Source organism: Mandrillus leucophaeus, unplaced genomic scaffold (assembly GCF_000951045.1).
Source record: "Mandrillus leucophaeus isolate KB7577 unplaced genomic scaffold, Mleu.le_1.0 Scaffold433, whole genome shotgun sequence".
Taxonomy (NCBI): domain Eukaryota; kingdom Metazoa; phylum Chordata; class Mammalia; order Primates; family Cercopithecidae; genus Mandrillus; species Mandrillus leucophaeus.
Window position 1 is genome coordinate 760,924 of NW_012104621.1, and position 27,241 is coordinate 788,164.

The following is a 27,241-nucleotide window of genomic DNA, read 5'->3' on the forward strand; positions in this document are numbered from 1 at the left end:
GTGGGATATATTCTCCTGGTGTGCCATTTGCTAAGACCGTTTGAAAAGCTCAGTGTTTAAGTGGCAGTGTCCTGATTTTCCTGGTACAGTCTGTCACCACTTCCCTTGGCTAAGAAAGGGAAATCCCCTGACCCCTTGTGCTTCCCAGGTGAGGTGATGCCCCGCCCTGCTTTGGCTCGCCCTCTGTGGGCTGCACCCACTTTCCGACCACTCCCACTGAGATGAACCAGGTATCTCAGTTGGAAATGCAGAAATCACCCATCTTCTGCATCGATCATGTTGGGAGCTGCAGACCGGAGCTCTTCCTATTCGGCCATCTTGGAATCAACCTCTAATTTTTGTATTTTTAGTAGAGACAGGGTTTCACCATGTTGCCCAGGCTGGTCTCAAACTCATCACCTCAAATGATCTGCTGCCTCAGCCTCCCAAAGTGCTGGGAGTACCAGTGTAAGCCACTGCACCCAGCCATAGCAATGCTTTCTAAAATTCACTTTCCTCTCCTCATTTCCCTGCAACCTACTCTAAAGTCACTCTTCAACTGTGTGGCTTTCCTTATCCCTTGCTGATTCTCTCTCCTTCTCAATTCCTCCTTATTGAATAGATCAACTTAGACTCCCTTGCTTCACCTTGGTCTGTTTATTTCTTCTCTCTTCCTATTCTCAAAAGCTCCATATCCAAGCTGGCAGACAGAGCTCTCCTTTGAGTGCAGGGAAGTGACTCTCATAAAGTAAATCTTGTCCTCAAAACACATTCAAAATCACAGAACAATAACTTGAATTTCATAATCATAGAATTGCAGAAGAATCATGTCCTATATTGTTGTGGAAAAATTGATATCGTAGACTTCTTTTTGAGCAGGAATCCCAAACTCACATTCCTACAGGCATGTAATAGAAAAGAGGGCTGGAGACCAAGTGTAAAATAATGACAAATGATGAAGACTGTGCATCAGATATTACTCAACTCCAACTAAAGATGCCATGTGGGAATGCAGGTTCAGAATTGACATATTTTCTGATATTTTAAAACCTAGATTTTTATGTAGAACTTCCCAATTTTAAAAGCGCTGTGTGTTGCAGGGGTGTGGAACCTAGGCAAGATTCAGCCATAATCTTGGCCCAAAATTTGGTTTACAACCTCTGATATCAAGGAACCTATGGTTGGCATTCCCAAGTCCGTTTGATGATATCAAGTCAACTTTAGTCTTGTTACCTGCTTAGGAAGAAGACAAGGAAGAGGATCTGGAGGAGATATACTATGAGGACATGGAGTCCTTCACAATCTCCAGTGGAAACACATATTTTGTCTTCGTACCCCTGGAAGAAGAAGAGCATTGCAGGAAGTCCCATTCCACCTTCTCAGCCATGTTCATCAGCGACACTTCCAGTGCCAAGTTCATAGAACAAGTGACAATTCCATCGAGACTAATTTTAGAAATTAAGAAACAGTGAGTAAAAAACTACTTTATTCTCATCCTGTTGTTCTGAGTTTTGTTAACAAGGTGAAATGTTAAAAAAAAAAAAAAAAGAAAAGAAAAGGATTGGACTGGTATCAGTTGGATAAGGAAAAAATATAGGTAACTGAAGGAAGGTAGGGGTGAGAAACACAATTAAAAAATGGCAAAATCCAGGAATTGTTTGCAGTCACAGATATCTTCTGTGAGAGTGACCCCCTGCACCCACCTCAGGAGGCTGTCTGCTGGCTTGGGCCTTGAACATAAGATACAGTGTTTTCCCTGCCAGATACTTTTGGGTTCTATTTCCTGGTACATCTGTAATCGTAAGGTTTCTTTTCTTTTTCTATTTTAATTCTACAGATATACACCATAAATATAAATATCTCATGTATGGCATTTTGTACTCAATATGTGAAAAATATAAGAATGGAACTGTTCACTCATAGAGTATATCCATGTCCATTGCTAGAAGACATGGCCAAAAGATATTACCAAAGAGTTTCGTTGCAGAAAATATAAGAAATATGAAGAATAGAGAAATGACCCATAACCCCAAGTAAATTCCCACCCAGGGGAATTTACTTCCCCTAACTCCCAAGTTTCTGGGCCTTTGTGTTTGAGTTTGGATCAAATATGGACATTTGTGTTTGCCTTTTGGATGGCATTCTCATTGTCCTCCTGCCTCTACAATGTCGTAGGAGGACTCATCAGCTAGAGATCTCCTGGTTCGTTCACCTCCCATATGTAACATGGGCAGGAGGCTGGAGATAAGGAATGAAAGGAGTACAATCAGGCCTTTGGGCTTTTTCTCCTACACCTCAGCGGCACCTCACCTTGAAAATGTCTCCTGACTCAAACATCATCCCTCTCAATCTACCAGAGGCCATCATCTGCCCTCTCCATAGCAGATAGGACAAAGGTCAGCAAGGACTATCACAGGAGCTATTATTTACCGAGTGCATTTAATCCCCTTAATAAATGTGACAGAGGTACCATAATTAACTCCATTTTACAGTTGAAGAAACTGAGACTCTGAGAGTTAGTCATTTGGCCTAGATCTCCATGACAGAAAGCAGTTTGATCCAAGATATGAATCCAGATAGACCCTGTAACTCCAGAATCTTGCACCAACCACTATGCTATCTGGCCTTATGACTAACCAGAAAAAAATTATCTGTCCGACTGATTGGGTTTGCATACTGAAGGATAACATGCCTTCATGAAAGTATGAAAGTCATAAGTGTATAGCTCAATGAATTGCCCAAATATGACACAGTTGACACCCAAAGCCCACAAGAAATAGAACAATTACCAACCCTTCAGGAACCCACTTTGTATACCCATCCCAAGCCACCGCTCTGTCTTCCCCAGAGATAACAAATATTATAACTTCTGAGTTCATTTTGCTTATTTTTTAACTTTATCTAAATTAAGTCATACAGAACTCACTGTTTTATGAGTGAGTTTATGAGACATATATAATTGAATGTGGCTAGAGTTCAGTTTTTATTTCTGTATAGTGTCCCATTATAAAAAAATACAATCCATTTTATTAATCCATTTTACCGATACACATTTGGTCTTTCCAATATACCAATAATGTTGCTCCGAACACTCTTGTACAAGTCTTCTGGTGAATATATGTATACGTTTCTGTTACATATAGAACTAAGAGTGGAACTGCTGACTCACAGAGTGTGTGTCCCTATCCATCTGTAGGAGATACGGCCAAAAGATATTACCAAGGAGTTTTCAAAAGTGGTTTTTAATAGTTTTACAGCTTACAACAGCATATGAGAACTTCAACTGCTCCATAACCTCAGTGGCATTGTTAGTGGTTTTTATCTTAGCCATTCTGGTATGGTTATAGTGGCGTTTCATTGTGGTTTTAGTATGTATTCTCCTGATGAGTATGATATTGTATTCTTTTTAAAATACTCTTTGGGCCATTTGGTTATCTTTTTGTGAAATGCCTAGCAAAATCTTTTGCCTATTATTTTTCTGGTCGATTTTCTGTCTTTTTTCTTATTAATTTATGGGAATTAATTATGTATTCTATAGCCAGGCGTGGTGGTGTACGCCTGTAATTCCAGCTACTCAGGAGACTGAGGCAGGAGAATTGCCTGAAGCTGGGAGGCGGAGGTTACAGTGAACCGAGAGAGTGCTGCTACCCTCCAGACTGGGAGACAGAGTGAGACTCCATCTCAAAAAAAAAATTAAATTATATATTCTATATAAGGCTTTGTCAGATAAATAAATGGCAAATATTCATCCCCTCTCTGCACTTGCCTTTTTTGCTGTCTTTCAAGTTATATCTTTTGATGAACAGAAGTTCTTATTTCTAATAAGGTCGAATTCATCAATTTTTTAATTAAGGTTAATTTACTTTGTGCCTTACCCCCAAGGACATGGAGATGTTCTCCAATGTTACATATTTAAAATGTGATTGTTTTCAACTTCCATATTAACATCTAAAATCCACCTTGAACTGATTTTTGTTTATGGTGTGAAATAGGGGTCAAGATTCATTTCTTTCCCATATAGATAACCAGTTGATCCTGGGTCATTTAATGAAGAGACTCTCCTGTCCCCCACTGCTCTGCCACGTGTCTTTTCTAGTTCTCTGTGTGCCTATCCAATGACTTCACGCTGCTTGATTACTACAGCTTTACACTAAGTCTTAATTAAATCTGATAGTGTAAGTCCTCCAACTTTAGTCTTCTCCCTCCATTATTCTTGGCCCTTTGTATTTCTACATAATTTTTTAAATTAGCTCAAGTTTCCATAAGACGTCTGCTGCAATGTTGTTTTTTGTTATTGCATTGAATCTATAGGTCAGTTTTTGGAAACTGACATCTTAACAATACATGGCCAAAAAAGCATCATAAATTTTAAAAAGAAAGAAATGATAAGCTGAGAAGCAACATTTGCAACTCACATCAAAGTCAATGATGTCCCCAGTATATGAGGAGCCCCTAGAAATTGATTTGTAAAAAAGAACCGCTATTCACAACAGAGAATTGGGCAAAAGACATTCATGGATAGTACACAGAAAGAGAAACTAAATACTCTTGGGTTTTTTTGAGGCAGGGTCTCACTCTGTCACCTAGGCTGGAGTTCAGTGGCATCACTCACTGCAGCCTTAACCTCCTGAGTAGATGGGACCATAGGCGCATGTCACCATGACCAGCTAATTTTGTAAATATTTTGTAGAGATGGGATCTCACCATGTTGCCCAGACTGGTCTCTAACTCCTAGGTTCAAGCAATCCTCCTGCTTCAGTCTCCCAAAGTGCTGGGATCATAAGCATGAGCCACAGTGCCCAGCCTAAATAATCTTAAACACATGAAAATATGCTCAGTCTCAATCATAATATGACAAAATTGTCAAACTTAGACATCTGACAATACACTCTGAGACTGTGGAGAAATAGGAACATCGCTGATGAGAATACAAGTTGACTTCTAGTGGAAACAGTTTGGCCATATCTGCCAAAACCACAAATGTGTTTTAACCTTTGATTCAGCAACTACAGTTCAAGGTCATTTATCCAAAGAAACACTTCTACATCTGACATACGTAATGTCCTCCAGCAGTGGTACGGTTAAACGAGTAATGGTCCATTTGCACAATGAAATGCAATGTAGCTGGGAAATGAAATGAGGGAAAGGAGTGAAGCGGGGAAGCCCTTTGGGCTCCATATGGAAAGACCTCTCATAGGACATGATTGCTGGCAGGGCTGACCCTGGCTGGTCTCTCCCTCAGACTTCGAGCTGGCTTCTTCGAGCACCTCGAGAAGTGGTTTGACCAGTGTTCCCTCAACACCCGGGTCACCGTGGCCACCAAAGTCAATGAGCTGGATTCAGAACTGGAGCTGCATCTGCACCTGCACCAGCCAAGAGCCCAGCAGATTGAAAAAGACATCCACAACGTCAGGGCAGGTACAGATACTGCCTGGGAATGTCTGCCCTGCCCCCAGCCCCTCCTTCAATGTCTGCTCCACTGTGGCTCCATGTCCATTAGCTGTCCCAGTTTGTACCATGCAACGTTTAGCATGTTCTCATCACACCATGGAAGATGCGCACGAGGGTTCACATCTCCGAGGCTTGCAGAAAAAGGTGGTACTCAGAATCCCCCTGCAAGATTTTTTTCTCATTTCCATTTTTTTCCAAGAGGCTGTTAGAGTTGAAAACAAAGAGTGTTGTACTGTTTTAGCTCTTGAATGCCAGATCTCCTCATACACCTGTCAGATACACACCTGCATAGTGGGTATTCTAGAGGCAAGCCCATAGCTCAGGAATTAGAGCTCTCAGTTTCAACTCCTGTGACTGTGCCACCCTGTACAGGTTACCTGACCTCTCTGATCCCTCTCTCACCTGCAGAAGGGGTTGATGGAGGCGTTAAGGAGGTGGTAATAAACCCTTTTTAAATGGTATAGTAAGGAATCATGAGCACCTGGTACAAGATACAGCCTCCAAAAGTGATAGCCATTATTTCTACTTTATCATTTATCATACTTAAAAATACATGCATTTCACACCTACGTGGTGGGCTCTGTTAATGTGGCGGGGAGCGGGGGGGATGTTTTCAGTAGGATTCTTCAATGACTGTTGGTTTTTCACCCAAATGATACCCCAGCTCCTTCAAAGCCCTTTAGAGCTATCAGAGAGCCCCGTCACTAACCCACACAAACTCCTATTCCTGGAGCGGGGAAGGAGTTGTGCAAGCTGACAACTGGCCTTGAATCCCAGTGCTTGCGGGCTCAGGCAACTTGTGTGGCATTTGGAACCTCATTGTTCTCATCTGGAAAATGTGTGTGCTAAATGCACTGAGGAATAAAAAGGATTCTACATGCACTGAGTAGAAGCTCCCTGAAGGCTGGCTCCCTTTCGTTCCCAGGCCACCTGAGCCAATACACAGTGTGGAAAACAAGGCGAGAGAAGCGAAGTCCTAGCATCTCACCAGTCATTTTGGCAGAGCTGGGACCACAGCACTTCCACCACTTCAGATGATAGTGGGGTCAGATGGGAGGTGGTCAGGGTTGGGGGCTCTAGGGACTCTCTGCTCACCTAAAGGCCTATGATGGATCCCTGGAAGCCCAGTCCTTGTTCTTGCCACTCCACCTTGGAAGACAGTTGGAATTCAGGCTCACTGGACATAAGTATCTGCTGATGTTAAGGAGCAAACCCAGACTGCTCAGTGCTGTACTTGTTGTTACCCTCCCCCAGACCCTCTCACCTAGATCTCAGCCCTCCCCAGCACCCCCTGCCCATCCTGCCTGCTACTCGGCTGCTCCCCAGACTCTCCATCTTCCTGGCTGTGTTCCCTCTCACTCTGTCACCTAGGCTGGAGTTCAGTGGCATCACTCACTGCAGCTTTAACCTCCTGAGTAGATGGGACCATAGGCGCATGTCACCATGACCAGCTAATTTTGTAAATATTTTGTAGAGATGGGATCTCACCATGTTGCCCAGACTGGTCTCTAACTCCTAGGTTCAAGCAATCCTCCTGCTTCAGTCTCCCAAAGTGCTGGGATCATAAGCATGAGCCACAGTGCCCAGCCTAAATAATCTTAAACACATGAAAATATGCTCAGTCTCAATCATAATATGACAAAATTGTCAAACTTAGACATCTGACAATACACTCTGAGACTGTGGAGAAATAGGAACATCGCTGATGAGAATACAAGTTGACTTCTAGTGGAAACAGTTTGGCCATATCTGCCAAAACCACAAATGTGTTTTAACCTTTGATTCAGCAACTACAGTTCAAGGTCATTTATCCAAAGAAACACTTCTACATCTGACATACGTAATGTCCTCCAGCAGTGGTACGGTTAAACGAGTAATGGTCCATTTGCACAATGAAATGCAATGTAGCTGGGAAATGAAATGAGGGAAAGGAGTGAAGCGGGGAAGCCCTTTGGGCTCCATATGGAAAGACCTCTCATAGGACATGATTGCTGGCAGGGCTGACCCTGGCTGGTCTCTCCCTCAGACTTCGAGCTGGCTTCTTCGAGCACCTCGAGAAGTGGTTTGACCAGTGTTCCCTCAACACCCGGGTCACCGTGGCCACCAAAGTCAATGAGCTGGATTCAGAACTGGAGCTGCATCTGCACCTGCACCAGCCAAGAGCCCAGCAGATTGAAAAAGACATCCACAACGTCAGGGCAGGTACAGATACTGCCTGGGAATGTCTGCCCTGCCCCCAGCCCCTCCTTCAATGTCTGCTCCACTGTGGCTCCATGTCCATTAGCTGTCCCAGTTTGTACCATGCAACGTTTAGCATGTTCTCATCACACCATGGAAGATGCGCACGAGGGTTCACATCTCCGAGGCTTGCAGAAAAAGGTGGTACTCAGAATCCCCCTGCAAGATTTTTTTCTCATTTCCATTTTTTTCCAAGAGGCTGTTAGAGTTGAAAACAAAGAGTGTTGTACTGTTTTAGCTCTTGAATGCCAGATCTCCTCATACACCTGTCAGATACACACCTGCATAGTGGGTATTCTAGAGGCAAGCCCATAGCTCAGGAATTAGAGCTCTCAGTTTCAACTCCTGTGACTGTGCCACCCTGTACAGGTTACCTGACCTCTCTGATCCCTCTCTCACCTGCAGAAGGGGTTGATGGAGGCGTTAAGGAGGTGGTAATAAACCCTTTTTAAATGGTATAGTAAGGAATCATGAGCACCTGGTACAAGATACAGCCTCCAAAAGTGATAGCCATTATTTCTACTTTATCATTTATCATACTTAAAAATACATGCATTTCACACCTACGTGGTGGGCTCTGTTAATGTGGCGGGGAGCGGGGGGGATGTTTTCAGTAGGATTCTTCAATGACTGTTGGTTTTTCACCCAAATGATACCCCAGCTCCTTCAAAGCCCTTTAGAGCTATCAGAGAGCCCCGTCACTAACCCACACAAACTCCTATTCCTGGAGCGGGGAAGGAGTTGTGCAAGCTGACAACTGGCCTTGAATCCCAGTGCTTGCGGGCTCAGGCAACTTGTGTGGCATTTGGAACCTCATTGTTCTCATCTGGAAAATGTGTGTGCTAAATGCACTGAGAAATAAAAAGGATTCTACATGCACTGAGTAGAAGCTCCCTGAAGGCTGGCTCCCTTTCGTTCCCAGGCCACCTGAGCCAATACACAGTGTGGAAAACAAGGCAAGAGAAGCGAAGTCCTAGCATCTCACCAGTCATTTTGGCAGAGCTGGGACCACAGCACTTCCACCACTTCAGATGATAGTGGGGTCAGATGGGAGGTGGTCAGGGTTGGGGGCTCTAGGGACTCTCTGCTCACCTAAAGGCCTATGATGGATCCCTGGAAGCCCAGTCCTTGTTCTTGCCACTCCACCTTGGAAGACAGTTGGAATTCAGGCTCACTGGACATAAGTATCTGCTGATGTTAAGGAGCAAACCCAGACTGCTCAGTGCTGTACTTATTGTTACCCTCCCCCAGACCCTCTCACCTAGATCTCAGCCCTCCCCAGCACCCCCTGCCCATCCTGCCTGCTACTCGGCTGCTCCCCAGACTCTCCATCTTCCTGGCTGTGTTCCCTCTGCTCCGGGCAGGGTGTCTCCACCAACAGGAGCTCCCTGCTCATGGCCAGGCCTCGTCTCCAGCCCAAGCCCTGATGAAGGCAACAGGGGCAGGACAAGGGGCCTTGACCTGAATCGTTCCTGTTCTGCAGCTGGCCCGGGAGAGGCAGCAGACGGGCCTTGTTCCAGGAAAGCAACATGCTGAGGTAAGTCGGGTCCCAGGGACCCCAGCTCTCTTAATGCTTTTTCAGCGGAGCTCTTACTTCATCAAGAGCGGTTGGACAGCCACTGTGCTGGGGTGACCGAGACGCTGAAGAAGGAGCAGCTGATGTTCTGCCAGTTCCAAGAAGAGCAAAACGTGAGGAGCAAAAACTTCCGCCTCAAGATCTATGACATGGAGCACATCTTCTTGAATGCCACCAGAAGCCAAAAGTAAGGGCTCCTGGGAGTCTCCACCCCAGTCATGTGGCTCTGGAATCTCAGTTTGGCTGGTCCTTTCAAAGGAGCCCCACTCCCTGTAGACACAAGAGCAGAAGGCACCTCCAGAGCCTTCTTTCGAGTTAAACTCTTCAAGAGAGTCAAGTCAAACTCTGTGTGGAATATTGTGTGGGAGGGCAGGGAGTGAGCAGCCAGAGAGCAAAGAATACATACAGGCAGCATGCAAGGGTGCAAACCAAGTACTATGAAATATCAGTGGTGGGGAAGACCACTTTCCCCCAGGAAAAATCAGGGAGGGCTTCCTGCAGGAGGCAGCATTGAATATGAACTCAGAAGAGCCCTGAATGGAGAAAGATGGGAGAGGGTTGCGTTCCACAATCTCTGAAAGAGCACTGGCTCAGCTCAGTGTAGGAGTGTGCTCAGGGCAGAGCAAGGGGCTCCAGAGAGGCCATTTGGGATATGAGATGGAGGCCTCAGGCAGGTCCCAGGGACTGGCAAGTGTCTACGCAGCCATCAGGCACATGAGGGACAGCTGGTTCTGGTGGACTTGGTTGTAAAGAGGACACTCTCAGGGTACTCTTTTAGGGGATCATGGGTGCAGGAGCCACCCTGCTGGGGGTCAGACACAGCCCACTGGAGCAGAGACAAAGATCCAGTAGGATCTTCTGGGATTCTTTCACCAATTTGATTGCAAGGGTCAGAGAGAGAAGGATGCCCTCTGATCCAGCACACCCAGAGTGTGTCCTACAGACACTGGAATTTTCAACTTCCTTCTACTGCCCCCTTTGCTACCCAGAGAAGCTGGGCAGCTGGGCACAGCTTGTGGAGCCCAAATAGACTCCCAGGATGTCTTCCTTTCAGGCCCAGGCCACCACCCTTCCCTCTCATGCCCCCCAAACTGGTCACCCATCAGTGCTGTGTCCCCAGGAAGGTCACCTATCACCACCTTCCCCTCCCATGTCTTCAGGATGCTCACCATCACCACCTGTCCCTCCTGTGTCCCCCAAGCTGGTCATCATCACCACCTGCCCCTCCGACATCCCCTAGGCTGATCACCATCACCACCTGCCCCTCCCTTGTCCCCCAGGGTTGTCCCCCATCACTGTCCTGTTCCTCCTCTGTCTCCCACAGGCTGGTCATTCTCAGCAACACACTGCACCAGGAGTTGCTTAGCTATGTTGATGTCACCCAGGTGTCCCTGCGCAGCTTCCGGCAGTACTTGGAGGAGAGTCTGGGCAAACTCCGCTACTCAAATATTGAGTTCATCAAACACTGCAGGTGGGAGCCAGTGTCCAGGGCCTGTTCAGGCCACCTGAGTTTCTCTATTGGGATGTGGTCTTGTTTCCCCCTTAATTTTTAGTTTTGACAAAATATACATAACATCAAACTTAACTCTTAACCATTTTTAGGTGCACAGATCAGTGGCATTAAGGATATCCTGGTCGTTGTGCTACCATCACCACCATTGGTCACCAGAACTTTTTCATCTTCCCAAACTGAAACTCTGTACCATTAAACAAGAACTCCCCATTCCTCCCTCCCCACAGCCCCTGGCAACTACCACCCTACTTTCTGTTTCTATGAATTTGAAACCTCTAGCTACTTCATATAAGTGGAATCATATATTTGTCCTTTTCTTGTCTGGCTCATTTCATTTAGCATATTGTCTTCAAGGTTCATCCATGTATCATGTGTCATGTATCACAAAATCATGTGTCATCCATGTATCATGGTTCATCCATGTATCATGGTTCATCCATGTATCATGTGTCACAAAATCATTCCTTTTTAAGGCTGAATAATGTTCCATTGTGTGTATAGATCACATTTTGTTTACCCATTCATCTTTGATGGGCATTTGGGTTGGTTCCATCTTTTGGCTATTGTGAATAATGGTGGTAGGAACATTGGTGTACAAATACCTGTTGAAGGTCCTGGTTTTAATTATTTTGGTTATTTCCTAGAAGTGGAATTGCTGGATTAAACAGTAATTCTATGTTTAACTTTGAGAGGAAGCCTCATACTATTTCCACAGCAGCTGCGCCATATTCATTCTCACCAGCAATGCACAAGGGTTCCAGTTTCTCTACATTATCCCCAACGCTTGTTACTTTCTGGTGTTTTTTGTTTTTTATAATAGACCTGTTAATGGGTGTGAGGTGTTTCTACGTTGTGGTTTTGATTTGCATTTCCCTGACAATTAATGATGTTAACCTTTCCATGTGTTTATTGGCCATTCTTTCCCCTTATTTTTACCCCTGCAATCTGAATCCTGGATGAAACTAATCCTAGATTTAGTCTTTGACATTTTTGAAAGGCTATATTTATTTTTTAAGGCTTATGCTATTTTAAAAATCACAAATCTTTTAATCATTACAGCATAATCAAACACAGATTGTATATAAAGTACAAAGTGGAAGCCCTCCAAAAATATATTTTCTATGTGCCTGTACTTATGTATACATGAGCAAAACATTATTAGTTTTGTACAGAAATGGAATACTAGTACACACGCTGACCCACAGCCCCCCACTACCACCATCACCAAATCATGGTGATGTAGGGAGTAAAGGAACTTTCTTTCCACCCCTGAAGTTTCAACAATTTGAGCCAATAAAACAAGGCCAGGCACAGTGGTTCATGCCTGTAATCCCAGCATTTTGGGATTCCGAGGCGGGTGGATCACCTGAGGTCAGGAGTTCGAGACCAGTCTTGCCAACATGGAGAAACCCTGTCTCTACTGAAAATACAACAATTAGCTGGGCGTGGTGGCAGGCGCCTATAATCCCAGCTACTTGGGAGGCTGAGGTAGGAGAATTGCTTGAACCCGGGAGGCGGAGGTTGCTGTGAGCTGAGATCGCACCACTGCACTCCAGCCTGGGAGACAGAGCGAGACTTCATCTCAAAATAACAACAACATCAACAACAAACAAACAAACAATAAAACAATAAAGACGATAAACAGATTAATGGGAAAAAGACACACCAATTTATTAACGTGCAAGTGTCACACAAAGTTTGAAACTCAAACAAAGGCCAAGTGGTTGAATCTTAAATATCCTCTTCAAAGGAGAGTGAGAAATGGGAGATGTAGGAAATTTTAGTGGAAGGGTAAATGATGTTTAGGGGAGATTAATGGACCCAAAGAACAGACAATAGCCTGGGACCAATTCTGTATGGGCTCTGGGTGTGGTGTCAACTCCAGTCTTCCTTCCTACAACTATGCATCAGTTTCTCCTGGTTGATGAGTTATCTGGGGAAGGGATTCACAACAGTTGAGTATCTTCTGGAGGATCCAGCCTTTAGGTAGATAGGTGAACTTTAGAGAAAGCTCTTCCCTGCGTTTGCTGCTCCCCAAGTACTCTCAGTTTTAAGTTCAAAGTAGCACATTTTTGGTATCATTTTCTGAGTCCCAACAGTGGGCACCTTCCGTGTCAGTATCTACAAAGCTTGCATTTGTTTTAAATATTAAGATTTTTCTGATTATAAAAATAGAATTTTTAAAGAAAATTTGGAAAGTAGCAAAAACTAGAACTATAATTTGACATGTTAATCATCTCTACCTTGCCTATCTCTGCATCTGTCTTGCATATTTTAGCTTCATTCTAGCTAATTTCTTTGTATTATTTTTCCTAGTCACTGATTCACTCTGTGACTGTGTTGAACCTCCTGCAAATCTGTTCATTGAGTTTTCAATTTTAATTATTATAGCTTCCATTTGTAGATACATACATATATGTGTATATATATGTGTGTGTATATACATATATATATATATATATATATATGGGGTTGTTTTTTGTTTTTGTTTTTTTTTTTGAGACAGAGTCTTACTCTCTCACCCAGACTGGAGTGCAGTGGCACAGTCCCCACTCACTGCAACCTCCACCTCCTGGGTTCAAGTGATTGTCCTGCCTCAGCATCCCAAGTAGCTGGGACTACAGGCGTGTGCCACGATGCCCAGCTAATTTTTGTATTTTTAGTAGAGACAGGGTTTCACCATAGTGGCTAGGCTGGTCTTGAATGCCTGACCTCAAGTGATGCACCCGCCTCTGCCTCCCAAAGTGCTGAGATTACAGGTGTAAGCCACCACTCTCTGCCCATTTATAATTATATTTGATACTTTTTCAAAACTGCCTGCTCCTTGTTCATATTTTGAAGCTTACTTTTTATTCCTTTAAACATCTTAAGCCTCGTTATTTTATAGTCTATATCTGATATTTCTAATATCTGAGGGTTTGGGGGAGGTCAGTTTCTGTTCTCTATTGTTTCACTGTTTTTCATGCATGGTATCTTGTATCTTGATTCCTTATCAATTTTTTAAGCTACGAGTCACTCATTTTCCTTGGGACTTTATCTGTGGCATTCTTTGAGGCCTGGACTGGGCATTGCATTCCTTCAGAGAGAATCCTTATTTGTTTCTGCTGGGTAGCCAGGGAGCACTACCTACCCAGGACCAATTAGAATTCTCTGCTTGAGGTTTTTTGGGTCACTCCAGAGAACATGAATTCATTTTGTAAATGTATGTGAAGTCTAGTTTGTGTGATTAATTTTCAGGGGAGAGAGATCTTTTCTGTCCTCTTTGCCCTTGGATCTAGACAGGTGAGAGTCCTGGTATCTGGTGGATTTGTTCCTTCCTCAGTCTTATAATGCAAGGGTTGTCCTCTGGATCCAGCTCTAGGCTATCCCTTCACCTGTGCAGTCATCAAGACTGAAACTCCAAGGCTCTGGTGCAAAGTCTTGGCTTCTGGTGCTGCCCACATCCCAAGCTCCCTTCTAGTGTCACTTCATCTGGAATTTTTTATTTTATTTTATTTTTTTGAGGTAGAATCTTACTCTGTCAGCCAGGCTGGAGTGCAGTGGCGCAATCTCGGCTCACTGCAACTTCTCCCTCCTAGGCTCAAGAAATCCTTCCACCTCAGCCTCCCAAGTAGCTGGAATCACAGGCACATGCCACCACACCTGGCTAATTTTTTTACTTTTTGTAGAGACAGGGTCATGCTATGTTGCCCAGGCTAATCTTGAACTCCTGGCCTCGAGTGATTTTCCTGCCTCAGTCTCCCAAAATTCTGGCAATACAGACATGAGCCACCACGCCTGGCAAGTTTATGTGGAATTCTTACCTTTACACAGTTCCAAGAAAGCTATTTTTATTTTGAATTTTGTTTCAGTTGGGTCTGTTAGGGTCTCCAACCTGATGAACTGACAAAAATGGAAATTCTGCACCATTTATGAATCCTACTCCTGTCCTTAAGCTATCTGCATTCATTTTCCCACATCTGGAACTCTAACCGGAAGCCTAGATTAAAAGTGTGTGTCAGCCACAGTATTTGGGATAGATGAGAACTCTCAGGTCTGATCTGTGGCTTTTATTTCTCTCTGATTATTTTCAGATTGTTTTCAGAGGGAGGCAACTTTTCTCCTAAAGAAATCAATTCACTGTGTCACCGACTGGAGAAGGAAGCTGCCCGGATAGAGTTGGTTGACAGTGTCATCATGCTCAACATGGAGAAGATGGAGAACGAGTACCTGGACCAGGTGGGGCCCCCAGCCAGGCCCCAGGCCAACTGGTTCCACAGTATCCCTTGCTCAACTCCCTCTGAAGGGAGGGCTAAGCCCTCCATCCAACCATTCACTGGGCCTGTCCCCCTCCTCTTTCAGAGTCCAAAAGGTCCAGATTAAGCCCCTGTCCTTTACCCTTTATCTCTCTGTGCAGGCCAATGATGTCATCAACAAGTTTGAAAGCAAATTCCATAACCTGTCTGTGGACCTTATTTTCATAGAGAAAATCCAGCGGTTGCTGACGAATCTGCAAGTGCACATCAAGTGCCAGGTAGGATAGGTTCATTCTTCATCAAGGATCTTTATCACACACACCTGCACACCAGGCACTGTCCCCAGTGCTGGAAGGCCAGTGTGGTCTCTGTCCTGTGCGTGGGATATGCTCTCCAGCCAGGAAGACAGAAACAATCTTTTTTTTTTTTTGAAACAGGGTCTTGCTTTGGAGTGCAGTCGCGTGAACACAGCTCACTGTAGCCTGAACTTCCTGGGCTCAAGCAATCCTCCAACCTCAGTCCCACAAGTAGCTGGGACTACAGGCACATGCCACCATGCCCAGCTAATTTTTTCTATTTTTTGTAGAGATGGAGTCTTCCTATGTTGCCCAGGCTGGTCTCGAATTCCTGGGCTCAAGCGATCCTCCTGCCTCAACCTCCTGAAATGTTGGGATTACAGACATGAGCCACTGTGCCTGGCCAAAAATGAAATCTTAATAACCACTAACGTTTACTAGTTATTGAGCACCATTCATCCTGCTGAGCAACTTGCTTTGATTAGCTGTGTTAGTCCTCACAAGAACTATAGGAGGCAAGTACTGTTTTTATCCCCATTTTAGAGATAAACTGAGGCAGCATTTTAGTGACTTAGGTAGGAGTACAGAGCTCTTAAAGGGTAAAGTCAAAATGTGAACCCAGGTTTGACCGACACCAGAGCTTACGGCCTTAACCACAAACAGGCCACGCGTGCAACAGAAGGAGAAGGTGGCTGCGTGGGGATTGAGGGGCCAGAGAACTTAACCTGGGCTAGGAAAGTGGGGCTTCCAGAGGCTTGAGGGAGAAGTAGGAACCAGCCAGGTAGGCGGTGAGGAGTGAAGCATTCTGGAGAGATGCTGGAGAAAGTCCAGGGGGCTGGATCCCAGGACTGCAAGAGTGCGAGGGAGAGAGTAGGGAGCTCTGTGGTTGGAGAGCACCAGTGGGGAGGCAGTGGGGGCCTGGGAAGGGTTCAGGTGGGGCTGCGTGCTCGGGGCTAAACTTGGAGGGTAGGGGTCCTGGCTGCTGACCACAGAAAGGCTGGAGGTGGGTAGGAGTGAGGCAGAAGTGCGAGGCTGAGGGAGAGAGAATCATGGCCTGGGCACAATGTCCGGAGGGACACATTTTGATTCCAGAGCTGAGTGGAAGTGGGATGGGAGGGACTTGGGGTACACTGGAAATGAAGGGCCTGGGTTATCAGCATAGGTCAATGCCCATTCAGGGAACAATGTTTGAGGACCCACTAGGGCTAGGACAAGCGGAGGTGAGGAGGACAGCCTTGTCTTTTGGGAGTGGCAAGTACAGTTCGATAAAAGAAGGGTTTGCTGGCATCCCAGGCTCTGAGATAGGGACTCCAGACCCAGCTTCCTGCCCCTTTCACCCCAAGAAGCATTTAATTCATCCATCTGTGAAATGGGAATCATAAAAGCAATTCCTAATATTATGGCACCGATAAAGGAGCTGATATGTGCTAAACTCATGACATAGTCCCTGGAGCACAGTGAATCCTTAATAAAGGTAGGCTCTGGTGGAGGTCCCAGATGAACCTCTCAGGACCGGCTTCCAGTCATTCCAGAAGGAGCAGGAGGCAGCTGCAGGCAGCAGAGCCCACGGCTCCAGGGCATGTCACCACACTCCTGTTTGAGGAGCATATTCCTAATGGGCCTCCAGCTGGTGCTGGCACTGATTCTTTTTTCTGAGTTGATATTTGGGGACTGTTCATGGTGTACAGGGGTTGGATTTCAAAATATCTAACACCTGTGATAAACAAAATACATTTCCATCATGGACAATACTGGGAATATAGAACAAATACAAAACAAAGAGTAAACCATAATTCTGCCACACAGCATAACCCCTGTTTAAGATTTCAATTTATTTTTTAAGCTTTTTTTCTATACATGAAAAGATGGGGATATGCCAAAATTGGCTGCTTGCTATCTATACCAGTTTTATAAGCTGTATAATCTTTAAATATTCGGCAAAGACACTATTTTGATGGCGTCTCTGTCATGGATATGTTGACATTTTACTTAAGCATTCCTTTCTGGAGGAACATTTGGTGAATTTCGCTTCTTGTTATGAAAGGTGATGCTGTGAGAAGTGCACTAGCCAGGACGGTCTGACCACATCCTTAGGACACCTCCCGGAAGCCACAGTCCTGGGTCAGAGCATGACCTTTCTGTGGCTCTCTAAGCTTTCCAGGGAGTTTTTCCAGCCTTGGCCCTGCACTGCTGGAGCAGAGCCTGTGCACTTGCCAAGACAATCTGACTGCATCCTTAGGGCGCCTCCTGGAAGCCACAGTCCTGGGTCAGAGCATGACCTTTCTGTGGCTCTCGAAGCTTTCCAGGGAGTCTCTACAGTCTTGGCCCTGCACTGCTAAAGCGGAGCCTGCCCTCCCAACTCCCTCACCACACTCTGGGGTGCCAATTTTGCTTGAAGCTTACTTGAGAGAGGAAAAAAAACTTTGTAATTTGTATCAATCTAGTGTCTGGTAAAGCTGCATATTTTCCCCTGATTTCATTTTTTTCCGTGCTTAATCAGTTTCTCAGATGGTATGTTTCACAGAACATTTCCCAGATCACAATATGTATTCTAGAAACAAAATCTCGGAACCTCTGGTTTTCTAGGTGGCAAAATCCAATTCACAAACAAATGGATTAAATTTCTCTCTGCAACAGCTTCAGAACAAGATAAAAACTTGTCAAGAGTCCAGGGGAGAGAAAACCGTAAGTGTTCAATAGATTCTGCGTGTGAATAATAAAGATATATCATGCTAGAATCATAAATGTGAAATAAACTTATATGTGTGTGTAGGATTTCTCCAGCACAAGGTGGGATGGGGGAACATCTCTGAGCCTTCCTACTTAACCCCTGTTTCAGGGAATGAAGAAAGGAACAAAAGAGAAAGCAGCCACTGTTCTCCACCCCCAGCCCCTCCCAGGCAAGCATGGAGCAGTGTCTAGAGTTGGGGGAGGCCTGAGTCTGCCTTCTTCTGACCTCACTCCCTTGGGATGTCACCAGGTGTCCCTTGCTATAAGGAGAACTCAGTCCCAGAAGTATAACAGAAGCAGGGCCCTGCCCCCTGAACAACCACTTTTTGTTTGACTTTCCACTTTTTTTTTTTTTTTGAGATGAAGTCTCACTCTGTCACCCAGGCTGTAGTGCAGTGGCGCAGTCTCAGCTCGCTGCAACCTCTGTCTCCCGGGTTCAAGTGATTCTCCTGCCTCAGTATCCCAAGTAGCTGGGACTACAGGCACCCACCACCATGCCCGGCTAATTTTTGTATTTTTAGTAGAGACAGGGTTTCACCATATTGGCCAGGCTGGTCTCAAAACTCCTGACCGCAATTGATCCACCCACATCAGCCTCCCAAAGTGCTGGGATTTCAGGTGTGAGCCACCGCACCCGGCCTCACTTGCTTCTTTTGATCATAGCACAGAAACTGGTTTTCTCTGTTTAAAGTATGAATTGAAGCAGAGTTTGCGAGGAGTGTGGTTCCAAGCATCTGCCTGGCCCTGATCCTCAGAGCAGGTCTCTGGATGTCTACGTGCCTGTTTTTCTGCCATGAGTGCCCGACTGTGTCCCCGAGTCTGCACAGTGAAGGACAGTGCACCCTTCAATGACAGGGGACATCGGGAGTTCTCTTCCTGGATCTACGGGTTCAACTCTGGGCAAATGACTTAAAGTTGCTCAACTCGATCCTCCCTGGCCTGTCGCCCAGGCCACACCAGGGAACCTTTCCTTAACAGCCCAACCAGGTGCTCCCAGAACCAGACACCCCAGCCTGAAGGCTCTGCAGTGGGAAGCTTTCTCTTCACCATTCTCTGTCTTCTCTACCATTTCAGTGACTCAGAGTTGCAGTTGTATTATTAGCACTGAGAGGACATTTTTCTGTCTTTATTGCTTTTTCTTATATAGTATATTGCATGACTCTTGAAAGAAACGTAAACACCCACAAAGCATAGTTTGCAGAATAAATGTCCCTCTCGCTATTCTCATTTTGCACAGAGGCACTCTAAACCCTGTTATGTATATGCATGCACTTGTTTCCACACATCCACTGAGATTACTTGCCCTGCAGTGCAGATGTGCAGAGCAAAGGTGGCTCCTATATTTTGCCTGTGACTTGCCTGATGTCCCTTATGAGCCCTCTAATGGGAAGCAGGGGGAAGATGAGGTTAATCAGCTGTAACTCTTCAACAGGCTCTTTAAGGCAGCTCCACCTCTCCAGAACAGAAAGATCCAGTCTCTCGCATCCTCACCTCCCAACCCCTGCTCTGTCCTCTCCTGTTAGGGTGTTAGGTGGGTGCCAGGGGCTTGCCCAGCCTCCCAGCCAGGTGAGGAGCATGTGGGCATGGGTGTGCGGGCATTCCTGTGTTGACGGAGAAGGCTGGCTGGACAGTCTGCAGAGGGATGATTAGGGGACAAGAGTGTGCCTTGAATGTGTGGCAAGAGGGAAGATCCTCGCAGTCGCATTCCTGCACACCTGTGGGGTGCTGCTCCAAGGGAGTGTTAGACATTGCTATGGAGATAGCCAGATCACTTTCCTACACACTCCTGCATGCCCTTGCCACCTGGGTCAAATGTTTCCTTCTAAACGTAGAATGTGAGAGCCAGAGGAGATCCTAGGGAATATTTTGTGTCCCCATCTTACAGATGGGGAGCCCAAGCTGAGCAAGTTTAAGTTGTTTGCCCAGAGTTGAACCTGTAGATCCAGGAAGAGAACTCCTGATGTCCCCATCAGTGAAGGGTGTGCTGTCCTTCACTGTGAAGTGAAGGCCGCCTAGCAGAGCCAGCCCAGCCTTCCCCAATCCCCAAGGGCCCTCCCTGCATGTGAGGAGCCTCCATCAAGCCAAGAGGCATCCTCACCAGCCCAGCCCCTGTTCCCGCACTTCCCACAGAGTCTGCCCACCCTCCTGCGGTCTGCTTCCTTGGGGCTTTCTTCCTCCCTGTTCTCACTAGACAGCGACCACAGAAGAACTCCTCGGCTTCGTCCAAACTTGGAAAGAAAAACTGAGCCAGAGGATTCAGTACCTTAACTGCAGCCTGGACAAGGTGTCCATGACTGAACTGGTCTTTACAGTAAGGAATGGGATGGGGTGGCAGGAAAGGGTGGGTGAGCTGTTGTCTGGGCTCCCAGGAGACCTGCAGGGCTCAGCAGAGCTGAAGGGAACAGGGGAATCCCAGGCCTCCGCAGGACATCAGGCTTCCTGAGATGCCATGGAAAGATCACAAGCTGTGAAGTCAGAGCTGGATTCGAGTCCCCAATGGGCCACTTCCTTGCATTGGTCTCGGAGGAGACCCCTCAGCTCCTGGCACTACCTCCCCTGCTCCATCAGGACCCTCACTCACCCTATCCACGGAATCTCAAGCCAGTCCCACCTCTCAGCCTCTTCCTTCCCTCCTGCACCCAGGGGCAGCCCTGGCTTCTCCCCATGGCACCCCCAACACCTCATCCAGACCCCTGCCTCTTGCCTGCCTGATGCCCACATCCTCTCACATCTCCCATGGTCTGTTCCCCGAATATGGCCGGAAGAGGCTGGTCTGACCATGTCACTCCCCTACCCTTGGGGCAAAGTCCAAACCCTTTCACTGGACACACAGCAGCCTCTGTGGCTTGTCCTCCATGCCTCTTCATCCCTCTCACTCTGCCTAAGATGTCACTCCCCACCAAGCCTCCTCTCACCCCCTGGTCTGGATCGGGGTCTCCTAGCCCATAGTACCTCCCACTTCCCCAACAGCCTGCAGACCAAACGGTGGAGTCTCCATTTCGGAGGCTGTCTGTCCTGAGACTGCAAGCCTCTATGGGCAGAGCCTGCATCACCCCCACTCCTGCCCACACCTCACAATGGGCTGAGATGCTCAGCCAACTTCCAGGGAAGGGCCCGAGAACCAATGTCTGCAGAGTAGAGCAATGCTAGGCCCTGCTCTCACTGCCAATCCTTAACCAGCCTTCCTTCCATGGGGAGGCCCTTCCCACCATGCAGCCAGCACCAGGCATCCATCTACCTCTGGTGCAATGGGGCTCCAAGGGCCTAGCATGAAGGTATTGAGTGACTAGGAGACCTTGAGTGAAGGTCTCCCAGGACCTTCACTCAAGGGACTGACAGGCCATTGCTAAGATGAGACTCAGAATGAAAGAGAGAACAGCCTAGGCGCTCACCGCGGGCACCAATTCCACACTTTCTCTAGGAGCCTGCTCAAGGGGAGTTGGCCACTCACTCAGCCTGGCATTCATTCCTTCATCCATTTGGTCAAAAACATTGACCAGGCACATCTGCAGGTCTAACTTCAATCTCACAGAAGATACTGGAACTTTTCTTTCACAGCACTGGTCCCAGTTTTGGAGAAGCATTTATTGGTATGAGTGCAAGTTAAATGTCTGTCTTTTCTGACTAAACCACAAACTCTGAGACGGGAGGGGTCATATATGGCCTCCTGGCCCCTGTGTTCCTAGAATACGGGCAGAGGCTTGTGAAGAGCAGGCACCCAGGAAACATTTCTAAAGGCATGAATAAACGGATGAATGAATTAATGGCTCTGTAAGGGAGATCACTTTACAGAGGAGAAAACAGTGGCTCAATGAGGTCAGTCAGTTTGCCTGCAGCCACTCCACTGAGGCAGGGTGGGAGGGAACATGAATTCGACCTGCTGCCTCGCTGGCACCTGGGCCAGTCCTTACACACTCAGACCCTTCTCTCTGGCCTGCAGAATACCATCCTGAAGGACCTGGAGCAAGAAAGTGACATCCTGACATCTTCAGAAGCCCTTGAGGAGGAGGCCAAGCCGGATGTGGTCACCCCTGAGTCCTTCGCCCAGCTGAGCCGCATGGGGAAGCCCCTGATTGAAGACCCAGCTGTGGATGTGATCAGGAAGATCCTGCAGTGAGCGGCCCCAGGGTGCACCTGAGACCCTGCCACCCCTGCCCTGGCCCTGGACCTTCAGGGACCAGCTTTGGGGCCCCACACACTGGGGTTCCCACGTGAGTCCACCCCTGAGAGCCTGTGACCTCAGGCAAAGGGCTTACCCACCCAGAGCCCCAGTTCCTCATCTGAAATGGGGCTCGTGACAGGACTGACTGACGTGGTGCTGAGGACTAACTGGAATGCTGCTCAGAGCCCGGCCTGAGCTGTCCCCATGGTCACCGTAGAAGAGCTCACACCCTTTCCTTTGGTTTCAGACTTCCCAACACAAAATGGCCAACCCACCATTGTGACAAAGATCGGTCCCAGACAGGTAGAGGCACACAGGCCTGTGGGTCTCAGGGCAGCAGTGAGGCGGGGGTTGGTGGTACTGTGTGGCCCATTCTCACCTCCTGTCCTCTGCTCCTGTCCTGGGCCCTCGTCACCCAAAGGCTTCAAGCGACATCGGTGCCGGCCAGAAAACTCTGGGAAGAAGGTTGTGCCCAGCGCCAGTGGCACCTCTGCAAGCAGGTAGGACACAGGGCAGCCAGAATCGCCCCTTCCCAGTTCATCCCCCCACACAGAGGCAGGAGACGACCTATGGCTTTCCCAGGCTTTTCCTCGGAAGGCACCACAGTGCTCACAGCTCTGGGACTCCACAGGGTGCAGTGAGGGGTGAGCCAGTCTGATGCCAGCTTTAGTCAGGCGCCATCCTTGGTTTGCTGGTTGTCCATGGTGCTGATGGATCTCAGCCCTGCCACCTTCCACACATGGTCATGGTTAGAAAGACAGGGCAGATGGCTTTCCTGGAGGGACATCACAGAGCAGAAAGAGTTCTGGTCCTTGGCACCCTGCCCACCAAGTCTCAGTGGGGTCCTTAGACTCAAAGTTTACCCCACATGCAGATTTTATGGAAGGTGCATATCAGAAGCCCCGTGGCTGAGTAGACTTGCTAGCTCTTTGTGTCAACCTGGTTGACATGGGTTCGTTCCTGGTTTTGAGAAGGCAAGGGGAATCCCTGCTTTGCCTTTTCCTCCAGAAGGTCTTTTTGAGCATGCGTGCTGTGTGCAATGAGGAAAGAAACAAAGACCAGCCATATGAGAAGAGCAAAGGCTATTGGCTCAGAGCTGACCGCAGCAGAGAGTCAGCCACCATCCAGGGCGTTTCAGCAGAGCTCCCAGGGCAGGCAGAGGAGTGGGAAGCATTACCCTCCTCTCTAGCTGTGCGCTGGTTAGGGGATGCTGGCATGGGGAAGCTGGAGGCTGCCCACCGAAAGCAGGGATTGGTTAGGGAACATGTTTGGCTTTCTCTGGTTGACCCAAAGTTGGAAATGAGGACAAACATTAGGGAAGCTGTCATTTATTAAGTCCTGGCCGTTTGGGGCCTACTATTATAGGTGATATTGTAGCTTCCTGGACCGTCCCCAGGGATGACAATCTCACTTCCTGCAAATCTGACTTAGAGCAGGCTGACTTCCTGGGGGGTTTCTTGTAGCTAAGGCGGGGCGGCCTCCTGGTTAGGTTGCTGCACATCACGGGACAGAGCTCTGTTTTTTATATGATCCGGCCATAACCTGTTTCCATGTTCAGTCTCTCAGAGGTTACAAAACGAAGTCCATGTCACTAGGGCAGCCAGATAAAAGAGAGGGTGCCCATCTACACTGGAATTTCAGATCAACACCACCTAATTTTTTTAGCATAAGTATGTCCCAAATGCTGCACGCGATACACTAATACTGAAAATTACTCTGTTTATATGAAATTCAAATTTAAATGGGCGTACTGTATTGTTATGGCTAAATCTAGCAACCCTACCTGTGACTCAATGTTTTTTTCCTTTGGGTCCTCATCACGGGGAAGCAAGAATGCAAATTTCTGGGCCTGAGCACCTCCGCCCCTCGCCCTCTCACAGCAGCTGTGGTTGGCTTTCAGCAGTTAAGGTGGTTAAGGTTTCAACCCACGGTAAGGTAGACTCACAGCTGTTAAGAAGGGACACGTCTCAAAGGGCTGGGACCTAGAAATGGGAGTCCGGTTGCCCATGGGCAGGCCCCATGCCTCCAGAAACCCAGGCAGGGATCCTGCAGGCTCAGACCTGCCTTGCGTCTGTCCACGGCCTCCAGACCACCCACCCACCTTTGTCCCACAGCTTCACACGGCACCCCAAGCTCAACAAAATGGAGAGAAAGTACCAGGTGCTTGGGGACAAGCCTCCTCCTGCTGCTGAGTGAGTAACAACACCTTTCCTTTTGACTACATTTAACCTGTTTTGGGTTGGGAGGGGCAGCAAATGTGACTCAGCTGAGGGGAAAAATCAGAAAGGGGAACGGCAGGTCCAAGCAGAGGAGGGGTGAGGGGGGATAGCAAAGGTCAAGGTCAGTTTGTCTCAGCCCATTTCACCTGAATTTGTTGAGAAACATTTTCATCAACATCTCACATTTTCCAAGCTAACAAGCATTCCCTGGTGGTAGGGCAGCAGACCCCGTTCGAGGTCTGAGCTTTTTTTTTTTGTACTTTTTTTCAGTACTTTCCCCCATTTTTCTTTTCCTTTATTGTAACTCCAGTGATGAAAACAAAAGCAGTTAAACTTAGTAGAGCTTCATTGCAAGCAAACAAGCAAAATTCCAAGTTCAGAAAACGAAAAGCTTTCGAAGAAAGTCAAGTTCCACAAAGGAGCTCCCTGTCCCCCTATATTAGAGATCCCCCCAAACAGTGGCCCCCTCTCATCCGCCCTTTCACCCTGGGACCCTCATCTCTGGGGTCATGAACTTTGCAGAGGATGGCTGTGACATCGGGCAGCCCAGGTGTGGCCTCCAGCTGGCAGGTAGACACTTCCCTTGTCCCACACCCAAGGATGCTCCTGCACCGTGAATACTCCGGCTTTCTAATTTTTATAGCTCGATGCAGGAGGAGGTTTGGTCCTGCATGAAGTCCTGTTCATTTGATTACTATTTATGAGTAATCATTCTTTCAGCTAATCGAGGCACTGCCCGGTGCAGGCACTGCAATGGGGCCAGGGATTCCATGGTAACCAAGTACAGACAGGTCCATGTCCTGTGTCAAAAGATAAACTCAAGCACATTAAAATGTTGGTAAGTTTATTTGAACAGTCAGTAATTCATGAATTGGGCAGTGCCAGACCCCAAGCGATTCAGGGAACACCAGGGGAAACCTTTTATAAGGTGTTCATAGAAGGAAGGCAAAGAAAATATTTGTTTGGTAAAAGTGAGAAGTTCCTAGTTGGCTGTTTCTGATTGGTTAAGCTTCTATTTCATTTTCCTAGACGATGACCATTCATTCTGAGTTGGGTTTGTTTTCTAGCGAGAAACTCCAGGCACTGGAACCGTTTCGGCCTGATGGCCTCCCGTTTATGATCTTAAACACCTGGTGGCCTTCACAGTCTGCTGGGAGAGATGGAGGTTAATCAGCCAGTCACATAAATCAATCCCAAATCCACCTGATTGGCATGTGTCATAAGGCTGAGGGGGCATTAATCCAAGATCATTAAAACCAGGTGGTCAGAAATTGCTGCTGAGCTGGGGTCTGAGGAAGGGCAGGAACAAATGCAACCAAGAAGAGAAGAAAGTTAGCTGCTGTTATGGAGTGGAATCAGAGTGTGCAGAGGTCCTGGGGCAGCAGTGAGTAATTTCAAGGAGTGTCATGGCCAAAATAGAGGACTTGGAAAGTTCTGCTCGTTTGGTTTTGTCCATGTTGGTGTGTCTAGACCAGGCCCCTCAGGTATCTGTCTCCTGTGTGTTGCAGGGATTTTAAGGGGATCATCTTGACCCTCCTCTGGGAAAGCAATGAGAACCTGCTGGCGGTTGCAGAGGTGAGGACCACCACCCATGGCCTGTGCCTGCCCTGGAAGCCACCCCTACCTTCTGCAGTCTGCTGATCATGGCCACTTGGGGGAAAATGAGGAAGAGAGGATTCCATCCCCGCCATGACCACAGCTCCCCAGCTTCTGTCACCTCCCTATGAGTTTTTTTCCTTCTAGAAACCAAACCTCATTCATTCATCAAATTGATCACCAAACATTTCTTAAGACACCAACTGCATGTCAGGTACTGTGTGTGCCAAGAGGAACAAGCCCACCCTCTATCCCCAAGGCACCCAGGCCCCGTGGGAAGCTGACAGATGTGGCAGGGACACAGAAGGAGGTGGGGCAGTGGGAGCAGGCACCAGACAAGCTGCCCAGTGCCCTGTTCCCGCACACCCTGCACCGTGGTGTGGGTGAGTTCTCCTTTCTGCCTCCCACGGGTCTGTCTGCCTCCTTCAGGGCAGGGTCCCTGGCTCACGCATCTTTGTGGCCTGCAGCCTATACCCAGCTTGGCACTTCCTTGTAAGCTCCCAACCTGGTCACCAATTTGAGATTCCATTGATTTGGGTCTTGAAGAATAAATAGGATTCTCACCAGTCACTCAGGAAATAACAAGGGCTGGCCATGGCCCCACTCACTCCAGGTGGGCCCAGGGAGGCAACACGTGCAGACAGGGAAGAAGGAGTGTCTGCCTGTGTCACCTCCACAGGGGAAGCCACGAGCAAAGGCTAGGGAGTGTGGAGGTGAGGGCAGGCTGGTGGATCCCAGGAGCAAGAGCCAGAGTCCCATGGGGTCCTCACGCACACATGGTCACCCTCTCTGGCAGGAGTTCTACCGTAAAGAAAAACGCCCGGTCACCAGGCCTGACTGCATGTATGACACCTTTGACCAGTGCGCCGAGAACATCGGCAAAAAGATCCTGGATTACCAGAGCCAGGCAAATAAGTACCACAACTCCTGCCTCATAGGTGAGTATAGGCAGCAGGTAGGCATGGAGAGCCGGGTAGGGTGCGAAGCCATTGATGGAGCTCAGCCTTGGCCTTGTGGCCTGGATCCTCCCCTCTAGGGCAGGCAGAGGAGCTTCCCTGTGAAAAGCTGACCTCTTAAAATTAGGTAAAAACAATAACCAGATTTTACCGGGGAAATGCAACCACGCAAGAAAAAAGTTGACTTTTCTTGAGAAATATGGTGATTTGTACCTCTAAAAATATTTTGTTTCTTCTACAGATATTTTTGACAGCTTTACTGATACTTGCATACCATAAAATTTACCCGC

The 27,241-nt window shown here is 47.4% G+C and overlaps 1 protein-coding gene across 1 annotated transcript in view; it reads left to right on the plus strand.

Moving 5' to 3' along the window:
- The window catches only part of CCDC180 (coiled-coil domain containing 180), an 87,822-nt gene that overhangs the window by 50,939 nt on the left and 9,642 nt on the right, over nucleotides 1-27,241 (plus strand). Inside the window, 14 exon segments of the mRNA XM_011993740.1 lie at nucleotides 1,221-1,447; nucleotides 5,222-5,397; nucleotides 9,251-9,431; nucleotides 10,569-10,715; nucleotides 14,831-14,975; nucleotides 15,154-15,270; nucleotides 17,875-17,973; nucleotides 20,210-20,329; nucleotides 21,959-22,131; nucleotides 22,428-22,545; nucleotides 22,547-22,680; nucleotides 24,295-24,372; nucleotides 25,908-25,974; nucleotides 26,792-26,933. Of these exon segments, the coding sequence (XP_011849130.1) occupies nucleotides 1,221-1,447; nucleotides 5,222-5,397; nucleotides 9,251-9,431; nucleotides 10,569-10,715; nucleotides 14,831-14,975; nucleotides 15,154-15,270; nucleotides 17,875-17,973; nucleotides 20,210-20,329; nucleotides 21,959-22,131; nucleotides 22,428-22,545; nucleotides 22,547-22,680; nucleotides 24,295-24,372; nucleotides 25,908-25,974; nucleotides 26,792-26,933 (1,924 nt within the window).